This window comes from Castanea sativa, chromosome 2 (genome assembly GCF_040712315.1).
Source record: "Castanea sativa cultivar Marrone di Chiusa Pesio chromosome 2, ASM4071231v1".
NCBI classification, from domain to species: domain Eukaryota; kingdom Viridiplantae; phylum Streptophyta; class Magnoliopsida; order Fagales; family Fagaceae; genus Castanea; species Castanea sativa.
In genome coordinates, this window is record NC_134014.1 from 52,092,946 (window position 1) to 52,107,987 (window position 15,042).

General features: G+C 33.0%; 1 protein-coding gene across 2 annotated transcripts; it reads right to left on the reverse strand.

The window, feature by feature from the left end:
* Positions 1-3,111: 3,111 nt before the first annotated feature.
* Positions 3,112-11,192, reverse strand: LOC142625725 (aspartic proteinase-like protein 1). 2 transcript variants are annotated; one of them, XM_075799425.1, is made up of 10 exons: positions 10,632-11,192; positions 10,400-10,538; positions 6,230-6,471; positions 5,871-6,098; positions 5,600-5,738; positions 5,449-5,519; positions 5,231-5,330; positions 4,091-4,151; positions 3,888-3,959; positions 3,112-3,605 (listed from the first exon to the last, which is right to left on the reverse strand). In XM_075799425.1, the coding sequence occupies exons 1-10, from the start codon at positions 10,961-10,963 to the stop codon at positions 3,340-3,342; spliced, it is 1,650 nt and encodes a 549-aa protein (XP_075655540.1). In that variant the 5' UTR covers positions 10,964-11,192; the 3' UTR covers positions 3,112-3,339. The 2 variants fall into 2 exon arrangements, with proteins under 2 accessions (XP_075655540.1, XP_075655541.1); XM_075799426.1 differs by lacking the exon at positions 3,888-3,959.
* Between the last annotated feature and the right edge of the window lie 3,850 nt (positions 11,193-15,042).

Here is a 15,042-nt window from a genome sequence, read left to right on the forward strand (position 1 = left end):
TTTCTTCATTCGAACAAATTAAAAATAAGTGTCATTGTTCATTTTTTTTATCCATGAAGGAGAACATGGATTCGAATCCTCTTCCCCATTTCCACTAAAAGTTTGGGGGGACAAAGACCCACCTTAAACACTTGCAAAACACATTTTCCTTAACAGAGAATATATGCAATTAAGGGAGGCGTGAATGGCTTCTTCAACTATTTGAAGAACAAAGATGCTGGCAATGCAAGTGATTCCCTCACCGACTTTCAGTTGAGCAAAAAGAAGTTTTCATTGATTGGAAAAGCACACTAGAGATTAGGCCAAAATGGAGTGGTAATCACCATTCATAGGGTGGTAGGAGAGCCTTGCAAAGAAACTTCGTGACAATGACATCTTCTATTTTGTCTATTAATTAATTGAGCTTACATAACATGCGCTACACTGCTTACAAAGATTAATTATGGGCTTGGCCTATAACGAACATAAAGAAAGAAAAAGAAAAAGGAAAAAAGCTAAGTCTAAAAAAGCTACTGAAGTTTAGGTCCTTTAGGAAAATCTGCAGGATAAATATATTATGAAAAATTCTTAATTTACATTGTACTAGCCATGTAAACTTACATGGTACACATATAAAATATGTACAATGTTGTACACGTGTGTAATTTATAATTACATTGCTAATACAAAGAACCTATAAAGGTCCTAATTATATTATATCATAACAATGTTTTGATATCCCTTGGAAAATATCCTTAACAATTTTTTGCCTTGCTAGTATTTTAGTGTTGCTATCCAGTCTTCTCATAAAGAACCTAGATTCAAAAGCTAGAGAGCTATTGTATCATACAATTACCACATCTATGTGTTTTTAAGACTTTGTAACTTTTTTTACCTTTATATTTTGTTGATCCTATTAACTTTTACATGTCGGTGTGGTAATTGCATATTGCAATATCTCACTCTTCCCCTCTACTTGAAACCAACAAGAAAAAACCAGCCGTTTTACTTAAATTTTCTTTTCTTTCTTTAGTGACTATACAAAATCACAAACACCTACTGAAGAAAATCAACTTCTGGAAAAATTCAGGTTCCGCCACCGTTACCTTTCCATGCAACCATGTCGACTTGATTAACCAAAGAGGAGAAAAAGAAAACAAAGGTCCATATTAGCAAATAATGAGAAATATTGACTCCGGTATCCTTTCTTTTATTTTTATTTTTTTTTAACTAGAAGAAATGGATTTCTCAATTACAAAAGCACGTGGCAAACTGCCTTGGCTAAAAACATAAAAAATATAAATAAATAAATAAAAGTAGTACCATTTTTAATTTGATTTTGAAGTTATCAATAATTGGTGGCAACTGGCAACTGGCAACCTGGGTCTAGACTAGAAGACTAGAACTCCGGGCATAGCCGCATATGTAGCAGAGAGGGATATTTTTTTCTCAAACAAAGTTTTGGCTGGGTCAATACAAACAAAAGACAAGCATATTAATAAGACATGGAAAGAGCATTCTCAAAAAAAAAAAAAAAAAAAAAAAAAAAAAAAAAAAAAACATGGAAAGAGAGAGAGCAGAAATAGAAAAAGAGAGGAAAGAAAAAAATAATACACTGGTGCTCCACCATCCCCGAGGAATATATAGAATAATAGAACAAGCAGCTCATCAAAATTAGCAATTATATATTGAGTTGGTGGTAAAAAAAAATATATATATATATATACATCCGGCTAATTCATAAAACTATTACACAAGTTCATAAAACTATTACACAAGTTGGTCACTTGGCAGTTCGAACACATCAAAGAATTATATATATATATATATATATATATATATATATATATATATATATATATCATCCGGCTAATTCATAAAACTATTACACAAGTTGGTCACTTGGCCGTTCGAACACATCAAAGAATTATTACTATACTCGTAAAATCGCACCTTTTTTGATAGAATTCATAAAATTGCACTTGGATGATGTTACGTACCAGCTGCCATACCAGACTGGTTCTTGCTTTTGAATTTGCTTAGTAGTTTATTTTTATCTTAACTATTGATTGTCATCTTGCTTTTGAATTTACTTACGAGTTTATCTTTATCTTAGCTATTGATTGTTATCTAATATTTCAAATATTTGTTATTTAATAGGATGACAATTGCCTTTATCCTTATCAAATTAGTAGGCTAGCAATTGTAGGAATTGTTTCTATAATTTAGGTGTTGGATTTGTTTTTACGTTCAGTTGTAAGCCTAAATAAGGCCTATTATGATTAATAAAGAGGTATGAAAATATTTTAGTAAAAATCAAGTTTTGCTTGTTGAGAAGGTCCCGATTATCCCTTGAAATATAACCATAAACTTCCTTTTGTCTACTGTTTTATTTCTAAAAATCCTTAGATGTAACCATAGCCCCTCAAGGGAAAAGAGGATTTGCACACGGCCGAATCAGATGATAGGAGCACAAGATTAAAGTAATTTAAGGTTTTTTATCTTTTAGTAGACCAGTAATTCAACTTTCAACAGATTCCAGGAACCCAGTTGTCATTCGGATTCTTTTACTTTAAAATAACAAAACCTTGAAAACCTAAATATGTTGAGGTCAGAATCAGTGATGGAAAAACAAAAACTTAAAAACAACAGTATTAGTTAAGAATGCCATTTGATATCAATCTCTTTAAATATTTCCCAAAAGAGCCAGCCAAACCAATATCATATTCAATGCATTACCGACAATAGCAGGACTGCAGGAGCAAACAACCTCAATTAATTATTCTGTTTTTTTTTCTAAGATTTGACCAGGCAAAAATTATTTTTATCAACTTATTTTATTATTCAGCTTATTTTTATTATTATTCATGAGTCCCATTGCATTTTTTAGTACTATTCATGAGTCTCGTACTATTTCAGTTAACTTTTATCTTTATCTACAATACTTTCAAAAAAAAAAATTTCAGTTTCAACAAAATAAAAAAATCTCAAACAGACCACTAAAGATTTCAGTTTTATTGTACTATTTTCTTGACTGAAAGAAAATACTTCAACCAATAAGTCAAGAACCCCACGCAAGATTCCAAGTGCTTAGCAGAGGCCATAAAATAATTTCTTATAATGCATCGCAGATGAGCAGATTAAAGCAAAGGATATATTAATAAAACCTAGAAAATACAATACATGTTCCTACATGGCCCAACTAACCCAATGACCCAAAAGATAAAAACTGATGGCATTGGATGACAGCTACATATTTATATATTTGGGAAGAAAGAAAAAAAATTAAAAAGTAGGGGATGAAGAAGAAGAGGAACACAGGATTTACATGTAAGACTACCTAAATCATTGAAGATCTATTTAGAGGATGCCAGTATTTGCTTTAAAGGCTGAAATAATATTTAACAGTAGAAGCAGCTCCGGCAGCAATCTTAATAAACAGAACCTGGATGAGATGAGCTGAGTTGAGGCAGCTGACGGTTTGGCGGGAGCTCTTCCAGCAACAGCAGGAGAAACTGCATGCCCGCCAGGGGTGCGCTGCTGCTCATTTGTCGGCAATGGATTAGATGGTGTGCCATCTGGAGGGGAAGTCACGGACATTGTCTTACTATCACCAAGATCTTGACCTACATCAACAGTAAAGAAACAATACAAGTAGAGTCATGGTTTCATTCCTACTTGAATAGCATTTCGGCATGTTGAATCAACTTTAACCACTATGGCATATCTCCAAAAGCTATCATGCACATAAATATTTATGACAAGGCAAACAAATTGCTGTTGGCATCCCACTTCCAAGTGGAATGACCTGTTTCAAACATTGCATAAGGGCATCCACTAACAAGCCACGATGAAATTGTGAATATCAGAATAGGTCTTTGATATAGATTAAAGAGAGGGAAACTCACAATTTGAGCGGGACCATGCCAACTTTAAATTTTCCCTATCAAACACCATCCGGTATCCGGTCATATAGTTCTCTGCATTAGATTTTTTTTTTTTTTAAATCTTTTTAATGAAAAGAAGAGGAGGATTTTTATAAAGGGGTGGAGGTTTGTTATAGAATAGATTAAAGTATACATTTTGCAACCAAAAAATGTTGCATACTCACGTCCAATTGTTCCAATATCTTCATCAGTTGGCTGTATGGCTAAACAAAAACCATCAACTCCCTGCACCACAAAGGCACAATTTTAGATCCTGCACCACCAATCCCGACTGATATGATTCCTACCTTATAAGCTTCTACCGCATGAAGATATAATGAGCAATTTAAATATATTCATCATGTAGTCCAACATGCTCCCTAAAAGTCAGCGCACATATAAATCATAGTCTTAATTCAAGCCAACAATGCAGTATGATCCATTACATTAATTACTAAGAATTGAACAAATGCAGCTCAAAAGCAAAGTGTTAGTCATTGTAAGTATTTCCCCCAATTAATGACAATATTTTAAACTTGCCACCCAATTTAACAACTACACCACGATTTAAGTATTAGATTGACAGATAATATTACTAGGCAACTTTTAGTATGATTATCCACAAGTCAATTTAACAAGTACATCATGAATAATATAAGCCAAGACCATTGTGCTCAGCTGCACTGTCCATGGGGAGAAGCTGAGTTTGAACCCCCCTCCCCACACTTGTTGTAAGCCAAAAAAAAACCACATGATATAACTTTGTAGCTATACACCTATGATATAACTATTCTTCTTCAAAATACAAATAAATCATAAAACAGTTATGGGGTTCACCTTGAGTTAAGGACATAGCCCTCAAGACAGGTGCTCAGCGCAGCTTAGTATTAAATTTGTTTCTCCAGATCGCTTGAAATTGTGGCATGGTTACACTAGTAAGATAATATAAATGTCAATCTTTGCCCCAAGATTGGAATGAAAATATTTCATACTGAAGAGCACCAGAGCTTCACTATCATCTCCTAATCTATCCTTGTTGAATTTCTTAGGTTATGAACAATTTACTTCTAAAGCTCTCAAAGAAGTCATACTTTTGTTTTTTTTTTTTGTTTTTTTTTTTTGGTTCCCTTATGCTAAGTTTAAATGCAATTCTGAAAATTACCTAAAGATTAAAACCTAAGATTGCTACAGTCAAAGTTCTAACAACTTCCAGTCCAATCACTTTAGCCCTATAACTCAATTATTCCTTAAAATGGAAATCCGGGTTGGGGAGAAGTGAAACATCATACCCAGTTGAAAATCTTCAGAAGTTAATTTGTACCCACCTGACTGCCATTGATTATAAAAACAGGATTATGGACCACAAAGCTATTGTTCAATGGGAACATGAGTGTCACAGAGGGAACCTTGGGCAATTCTTGCAAACTGTTTCATGAAAAACCACCTGAATGTCAGCACAACACATACATGCCTGCATACACATAAACATACAAGGAAGAGAGAGGAGGGTAGCTCTCAAACTCTTCATGTCATGCAAGTTCACCTGGATTTATAGCAATACTTCCAAGGATATCCTTCAAAGCTAGACCTTGTAGCATTGACATGTCTGTCAAACTATTATAAAGAAAGTCACATTAGGCATTAACAATGAAATAGGAATAAACATTACATTGTTGAAATGCAAAGGAAATTACCTCATTTACAGTTTTTTCATATACTTCATCTGGAAGAAATGTAAATGATGCCCCACTATCAATCAATGCTCTGAAGCTCGTCAGCTTAAGACAAGAGTTTCCAATACAACAAGCCTCCACCCCAACAATGTAGGTTTTACTGAATCAAAACATGCATTGTTCGTAATTATCACAATGAAGAATTCAGAATGAGTATAAAGACTTAAAAGACAGATTGACTGAGATAGGAAACAAATGTAAACTGTTTAAAAGTATATAATAGGGTATGTACTATGTTCCATCTAAAGGCAGGAATGAAGTAGACTGTTGGGTGGCCAGTCCCAGGTCCCCAAAAAATATTCTCCCCGAACCATCGTCATTAAAGCACATTGAGAAAGAGTTCCGAACCAATCCTGCTTTAGCAAGAATACTTGGAACTGAAATCTCTCCAAGTCCCAGACCCAAGAGACCATCAGGAGCCACACCATCCAAATAACCACCACTCTGTTTCATACCACATCTGCATTCAGAAATATACATAACAGGTATAAGTGTATAACTCTTAATTAGGCCACCCCTGAAAACTCTTGGTAATGTTCAACAAATAAAAAGGTTAAAATTTAAGTGGCAGGGAATGACAATGAAGCACACCCTATAATGACTGGAGCCTGAACAGAAGTGTTTGATGTGTTATCACTGCCTGATGCAAGATTCAACATGTCCTCAACTAGCAATCCAGAACTTGATGTGCTTTCCGTGTAGTAATTTATATTGTAAGGGCATTGCTGCTTAGGACTTTTGCAGTTTGGACCTGATTCACATAACTGATGGCTGCAAGATAAATGCTTGCTGGTGGTTGAATCAGATGGATTGTACTCGTTCAGATCTATATCCTGCATAATAGATGCCCCATATACAAGGGAGCACCTGCCAATCAATCATCGGAAATAAGTGCTAAACCTGTTACCAAGCCTTAGCAAAGCCTGCACAACTTCGCTGAAACATATATACCCATACATCTTCATTTTTCTACATTTTTTCTTAACTTCGTAATCTTTTGGTGTCCATACTTCTCTACTTAAAATGTATTTTGCAGATTTCTAAGAATGGGAATACATTTTGCATTTATTGGGAATGTTTGGTCACTTTTTTTTTTGGACACAAGAATGTTTCTGGAGCTGAAATGAGAATCCACAAAAACTGGGATTCTCACTCTCCTATTTCATTGAAGTTACTAGACCCCACATGCACATTTCCTAATGTAATTAGCTTGTAGAACTTGGTTAATTTTCTTTAAGAAATTGGGGGAGTTGTTACTAAGTATATTGCTTTTATTAGATATTTTATTTTGTACAAAATTATCTAATTATTAAGAAATTAGTGTAATTAGCTTGTTATTAAGGAAGTAAACTTTGGATAGGATAGAATGAACCAAGAAAAATACATGTGATCAATCCTAACTTATCTTGTTGAGGGTCCATAGCACCCCAAAAAATTTGGACTAAGGTTTTGTTGTTGTAGTAATTAGCTTGTTATTGGAAATTGTAGAAATTTGTTTGTGCAAGTATATTGCTTTTTATAGATATTTGAAACAGGCTATGCATGACAACTTAAATATTATTTTAGAAAAAAAGGGGAACCCATCACCAGTTATTGGCAAAAAATGCATTATGCAAAAATTCATAACCAAATGCAATTACATTCAAAATAATTACTTTTCAGTATAAGTTTCAGAATAATACAAAATGCAATTTAATAAAAAATATAATAATAGCAATAATAATGCATTCTGCCATAATACACTTTTCAAAATGTATTCTATGATAACGCATTATGCCGAAATACCTTTTGCCAGTAGAGTTACTAAACATTAGAGCATCCACAGCAGATGTGGTATAAAAAATGTCATTTTAGCATATCAAAAGCCTACTTTATTATTTTGCCACATCATTTTACAACATCTCATTTATCAGATGTTTTATAATTCAATTCTATACATTAAAATAATATTTACTACACGTTAAAATAATATATTATCTTCTCCCCATTATCATCAACAACAGCAACAACATCAACAGCACAACCACCAACCACCAATATCCACTGCAGCAACAACACCTTTACTGCAAACCAACCACCACAATCACTCACCAATATGGCAATATCAGATCAACCCAAATTGCAGCCAAAACAAAAAACAAAAAAAAAAACCCATAGATTGAACAGATTGCAACCAAACCCATTCCATTCCATTCGATCCGATCCGAACCCCAACTCCACGGGCCTAACCTGAATAAAAACCAGGTTTCACCGTCGTCGACAAGCATAATCGTGACGAACACTTCGGCGGCAGACCTCGCCCTCACAAACCTCACTTACTGCTCGCACGCCGATCTTCATGGCTTCGCCGTCCCTGGCACCAAGCTCTACCTCGCCTCCATCACCAATTCCTCACGAACCTCGCTTACTGCTCGCACGCCAATCTTCACGGCTTCGCCGTCCCTGGCACCAAGCTCTACCTCGCCTCCATCGCCGATTCCTTTGTTCTTACTCTAACAGGATGAAGATCTGTTTGGTTTGTGATGATTCCATTTCTGGGTTTTGTTTTGAACTACGAATTGGAGTTTGATTTGAGGTGCAAAGAGAGAAGAAAGAAGATTTTTGGGTTTGATTTGAGGTGCAGAGAGAGAGAAAGACGTTTGAGGTTGAGGAAGAACACCGGTTGGGAGAGAGACAAATTGTGAGGAGAGAGAAAAAATCAATTAAAGAAGTGAGAGGAGAAAGAAAAGTTGAATAAAAAAATAATAAACTGGAATGTCATATTCGTCTGTACCGTGGCAAAATGCAACGATACTGTTCACATGTGGCAAAAATTAGGAGATTTGGAACATCTGATAAAGGGGTTTTTTGATGTTTGGTATGCCAAATGTGCCAAATATTTGGCATTTGGCACATTTAGCACATCTAGTGTGGATGCTCTAAGAAGATGGTATTTCAAAAGGCATAGATTATTCAAGAATGATGCAAAAGTATAATCACATACATTAGGAATAGATGAGGGGCTTATCCATGAAGTAAAAAAATTTACCCTGAATTTGAAATTGGCTTACTAAAAGGGGGAAAAAATGTGTCCAAGTGACAGTTATAGCATGAAGAGAATCATTATTATCACCAAGTGTAGTCATGTATGGTCTCTTAACAAAAGATCAATTGGCCAAATGTAACATAAGGATTTTATATTCAAAAGGCCATACAGATAGTAAACTGCCTAAGGAATTTAGCAAGCCATGTCAAGTAACTATCTTGAGAACTAAGAAATGATTCGTGAAAAACATTTGAGGTCTCAAGAAATAATATAAATCGACACATGGATAATGTCATAGGATAAACAAATTATACATGAATAAATAACCATCCCAAAATACAATCTTAAGAATAAGGAATGATCGAGAACTAAGGAGTGATCCATGATTGACAAGTGAGGTCTCGAGAAATAATATAGAAAAGAGTGACACAAAATCAAAGGCAACTAAAAATAACTAATTCCAAAATCATGGGTGACAAAGACTAAAAGAGACATATTTCTCCTAAAGTATCAATAATTGGCAGGATTGAAGCATATATAAGGAGAGCTTTAGAGAAGAAGCATCACCAACTCTTATAGACTTGCAATTGTCATTTCCTTCAGTGTTTAGTTGCAGATCCTTGCTCTTGAGAGAGTTTGAAGCTTCATGCCCAGAATCTTTTGTAATAACTTCTCAATTAATGCAAGAGTCGGATTTCTACTTTAATTGATTTATTTGCATTCATTTCATATTTTCTCTGTACATTTCAGTTGCATTTAACTCATCCAAATTTGTCAAAGTCCACTTAATTGAGATGATACCAACCCACTTGAGCTGATATTCCTTCTCAAGATAGAAAAATCAGTAATGGGTCCTTAAGTTGGAAAACAATACCAAGGAACAAACTAGAGCTTATGCCTTTTTAACTGACAAAGACAGAATGAATGTCTTGACATTGACAGTTAAAATATAATTCCCTTTCCTATGAATTCTCAACATGTAGCATCAACGCAATTCAAATGATTTTTTAAACAGGTTTATGAAAAGCAAAAAAAAAAACAATTAGTATTAAACATTAATTTAGCGAGAATCTTTAATTTCCTTTGTTACATTGATAGGTAGGGGTGGGGAATTTGAACTTTGGATGTCTTCATTAGAGGTTCCAATTGAGCTACAAGATTCTTGGTAAGAATCCTTAATTTTGAAGTGTTAGACAGAAGATTTAATTGTGTTATAATAATTAAATTAACCATTTCTTAACAGCTTAAACTTTTGGGTTTAGTGGTAGTTTATCGTGATATCACAGCATGTGGTTTAAATTCAAACCTTGTCTCCTTTCTACCTTCCATTAACATATAGCATCAACGCAATTCTGCCGATTTTTAAAACAGGTTGATGATAAAAACAAAAGGAACAATCAATTTGAAACATTAGTTTAACAAGAATCATTAGTGAAACATAAAGACACACAATTCACAATTTTCTATCAGCTTAAACTATTGTTGGGATAAGCGGTAGTTTCTAACTAAACCAAGTGCTCTGAAATCTGAATTCGACCTTTGTGCACCTCCTAGTGTTTCCAACAGAGACATCTCCAATTGTAACTATTGAATTATCGAAATTTTCAATACCATTCACTTCATCAAAATTTCCTCCAATTCAAATATTTTCGCATACATGTCAATCCTAACGTATATATATTAGATGATGTAAAAGCAAATAGAGATCCAAAATTATTGATCAAAGTAAAGCGTACCAGAGAGCTATAGTAAGCGCCAGATAAGGGAGCACATTGAATGCAATCGCATGGAACCCAAAGCAAATCACTCCCTGTATCCAATGCTACCAGAAATGACACATTTGGAGTTCCAATGTCAATCCAAGTGTAATGTAACCTAAACAAAACACAACACACAAAGAAATCAGAGAAAATCATATATTTTTGAAACTAACATATAAAGAAATGGAAAGGTATATAAAAAGCGAACCATCCGAAGTCGTTTCCGAACGACACCGTATTGCTGCCTTGAGAAGGGAAGAGGAGTTGGTAGTGAGAGCCGAGCTTCATGTTCTGTCTATGGAGGTCATTGCTTAACAGGACTCGGTAATAGTCTTTGCTCTTCTTCCTCCACGACGACACTCCGGCACTGCCGTTTGTCTCCGACGGCGAAAACTTGAGCGCTTTCGCTGCTTCGTCGGAGAAGCGGTGAATTAGCCTCAACGACAGCGTCGTCGAAGCCAGAGCAATATACTCGTTCTCGACCGCGAGCCACGCCGCCGTCAAGAAATACACCAGTAGCCGAGCCGACTGAGCCGCCATAGCCACTCGAGCTCACAGAAAAAAAAAAATTAAAATTTAGAGGTTGAGGTTGAGATCTAGGGTTTGGGATTCTCTGAGGAAATAGCTAGGGAGAATTGGAGGAGAATTGGAATGAAGAGGAGAGAAGAGGGAGGAGGGTGCGCAATGCGCACTATGTTGTTCTTCAGAAATGTGAGCCAGAACTGAACGAGAGAGTGAGTGAGAGAGTGAGTGATGCAATGGGAATGGCATAGTGTAAACTAGTGTTACCTGAATATTAAAGTGCGATTTTAAAATTTTTAATTAATTTATGAGAAATGTGATATTTACGATATTTTCACAATATTTTTACAATAAATTTTAAGTAGTAGGTTATTATTATTGAGGCAAAAAAGTAATATTAGTATTACGTTCAAATTTGAATTAATAACAACAAATCACTTATTATTTATTGTAAAAATGTTATAGATATAGTACCTCTCTTTTTCCCTTTGTAATAGTTAAGTTATTACTAGCTATTATTCATTAGACCTATGTCTTACTAATGTGTGGGTCTCATGTATGTTTATGAGACATGGTCTCACGAGCACGTCTCATACAAAATTTGTTCTTATTATCGATGAGTAAAAAATAATTTTATTGTTGACCTCAAATTTGAACGACTAACAAAAAGGTTTATCTTACCTTTGTGTTACTAGCTATTGCTAGTAATTACTTGTTAGACGTATGTCTCACTAATATGTGAGTCTCATGTATGTCAGTGAAACACAATCTTATGAGCAAGTCTCATGCAAGATTTTTCCTTATTATCGATTAGTAAAAAAATAATTTTAGTGTTGATTTCAAATTTGAACAACTAGCAAGAAGGTATATTTTATCTTTGTGTTAGAATCCATTTTCCACTTCCTCACTTGTATGTTTATTTCTTTAAAAAAATGTATATTTTTTTTAAAAAAAAAGTATTTAGTATCAAATAATTCTATGTTAGCCGTATTAAAAACTAATAAATGCGAGATATATCAGTAAAAAATAATTAACCATTAACAATTAAAAGATATGTTAATGAATAGTTATATTTACACGTAATCTCTAATTTATTGAATTTTGATACCAATAATGTAGTATTATTTAATATAAAAAAATTCTCTTAATTTAATAATTTATGAGTTAGTAGAAAGAAAAAAAAAAAAGGAGTATGATTGCGCTGCGAAGGCGCGCCACGTAGGTGTTCCCCACAGCCCTTTACGTGTCAGCTAATTCGACGTGGTTTGATTGTCGTGGACGTTTTGTCTCGACTTGGGCCATACTTTTTTTATTTTTTTATTACACGGATTTTAAAACTTCATTTTTATAAATTATAAGTAATAGACCAGTAGATAATAGTCGTTTTCTCAATTTTCTACGACCAAAAGAAATCAAAATATTAATTATATTAAAATTGGCTTAAAAGAAATCAAAATAAATAAAAATATTAATATTGACTTAAAATTAACATTTTTTAATAAAATTTTATTTTTTTACTTTATTTATATACATGTATATATATATATATATATAATTATTTTAAAACCATACATTTTTCTCAATTTTTTCAACAAATAAATAAGCTTTCAACAAAAAATTAAGTGGACATATACTTACTATCCGTTTGGGAATAATTTATTTAGTTGAAAGTGAAAATTTTTTACTGAAAATACTGTAAATAAAACTAAAAAGTAACTAAAATGACACAGCGGGATCCATAAATAGTACCAAAAAGTGCAATGAAATCCATAAATAGTAGTAAAAATAAGTTACATAGTAGCAAATATAAGTTAAATAGTAAAAAAAAACTGACTTTTTAAATCAATACCAAACGCAATGCAATTCCATGTGCTTTGTTGATTGCTTGTTTGCTAAAGGTCGCCTAATGAAAAAGAGGGAAAATTTATTCAGCCCATCAAAATAAGTTCGAAAGCGCTCTCCAAAATAAATAAATAAATATTTCAAAAGGACAAAATAATTGGCTTTTTATGCTTGCCAATCGTAAGAAGTAAGAGCTTATTTTTATACATGTTTATTTGAAAATATTTTATCTAATTTTTTGCTAAATATATTATAAATAAAAGATAAAAATAAAATAAAATAAATAAATGACTCATGAAAAAACTACAAATAATATGAAAAATAAGCAATAATATACCTTATAATCAATATCCAAACACACTACAATTCGTCAAGGATTTAGTCAAAAAAATCTGATTCTAGCACTGTCCAACTTTTTTTTGTCTACGCAAACAATGGAATCAAAAGTGATAGGATGAGCTACTCCTCTTAGAGTCCTAGCGTGCTATGTCATAGAAAATAGACAACATCACCCAACAAGGATGAACTAAGAGGTTGGACAATTGATATAAGAATTTATTATCAAGTAATTATTACAGGCTCTCGAAGCATAGTGATGAAGTCATTGTGTTCTAATTATACATATTTATAAGGTAATTTACAAGGAAAATTACCTTAATAATTAAGGTAATTATACATATTTATTAATTAAGCATAGTTCTTGAAACGTGAGAGCTAAATTTACAAGGTAACAAGTAACAACCATAAGCGCTAACTCTAAACCACCTCGAAGTATGCGTCCTAAAATCTCGTGAATGCACAATAAGTACATGCTCGAACCTTAACCATGTAATGATAAAAAAGACAAAAGAAATCAAGCAAGTCAATATAAGCTACCAACTCTAAAACTAGGTGGTAATAAAGGGGAAAAAAAAAAAACTCATAAATTACTTCCTCAACACAAAAAACAAATTGCCTGTTTAGTTGGAGTGAAAACTAGAGGGAGAGAAAATGGTTAAAGTGTGTATTTAATTAAGCAGAGTGATTTTAGGGGAGAAAATTGTTTTCTTCCCATGCTTACTTTTCATGAAGAGAGTATTTTGGCATTTTTCACCTCAAATTGGAGAGAAAATAAGGGAGAAAATGAGTTTAAAATGTGAAATTACCTATATGTTCCTCTCCCTCTTCATGATGGTTTCTCCCCCACTCCCCCCCCCCCCCCTTTCTTTTTCAAGGTAAATGTTTAGATTTGTTTTTTAACTTAAATTTTTTTTTTTTATGTAACATGGATATGAAGGTAAATTTATACAAACATGATTTTTTATTTATTTTTTTCCTTAACTAAACAAAAGAGTTTTCCACTCCTCTACTTTTCTATGTCCCAACCAGACACACATGAAGGAAAACTAAAATATTTTATATCTACATCCAACCATTTTCTATCTACTAACTTTTTCATCCCTAGTCAAACGGACCTAAGCGTTGATTTAAGTATCGAAAAAGTTTAGGCTAATATCATAACCGTAGATTATCTAGGGCTCGTTTAATATAGGAGTTTGTGTAATGTTGTTTGTATTTTTTGATATATATGTAGGTGAAAAAATGTGTAGAAATGCATGTAATATTGTTTAAAAACTGAAAACATGCATTTAAGATGCTTTACCAAACGGAACCCTAATCTTCCATTTCTGCAATTAGTCTTGGACATGAGTTGGACACCTACTCAATAAAAAATTTTAAATCCTTTTAAGATATATAATTATTAAAAAAATTAAAGATTTAACTAATAAAAATGGGAGATTGGCCCTCCTAAATGTGAGTTAGTCCACTGGTTTTCTTTAAAAATAAAGAGAAAATTATATTTTAAAGAGTATAATTTAAGAGTTATAACAAATTAATGAAAAAGACTTAAAGTTATGGCATGCTTAATACTAATTGTGTCAAAAGCGTTATAACTCGATTATTTAGCACATTCTTCTAATATTTTCAACAAATATTGATTATTGATTTTCTTTTTCTTTTTTCTTTTTTTTGGTGGGGGACTAAATAAGAGAGATAATATTGTTTGGTTTTTAAAAATATTGTATATATTTTAATTAATTTTTTATTAAAAATTTATTTACAATTATTTTTTATTTGATATAAAATAAAAATTCTACCCTAACCTAATCTATATGTTTATATATGTAAAACACTTTTTAAAAACTTAAATTTCAGCTCGTACCTCCACAACTTACAAACACTTTACTTACGGAATGACCACTGACTTTCGTGCA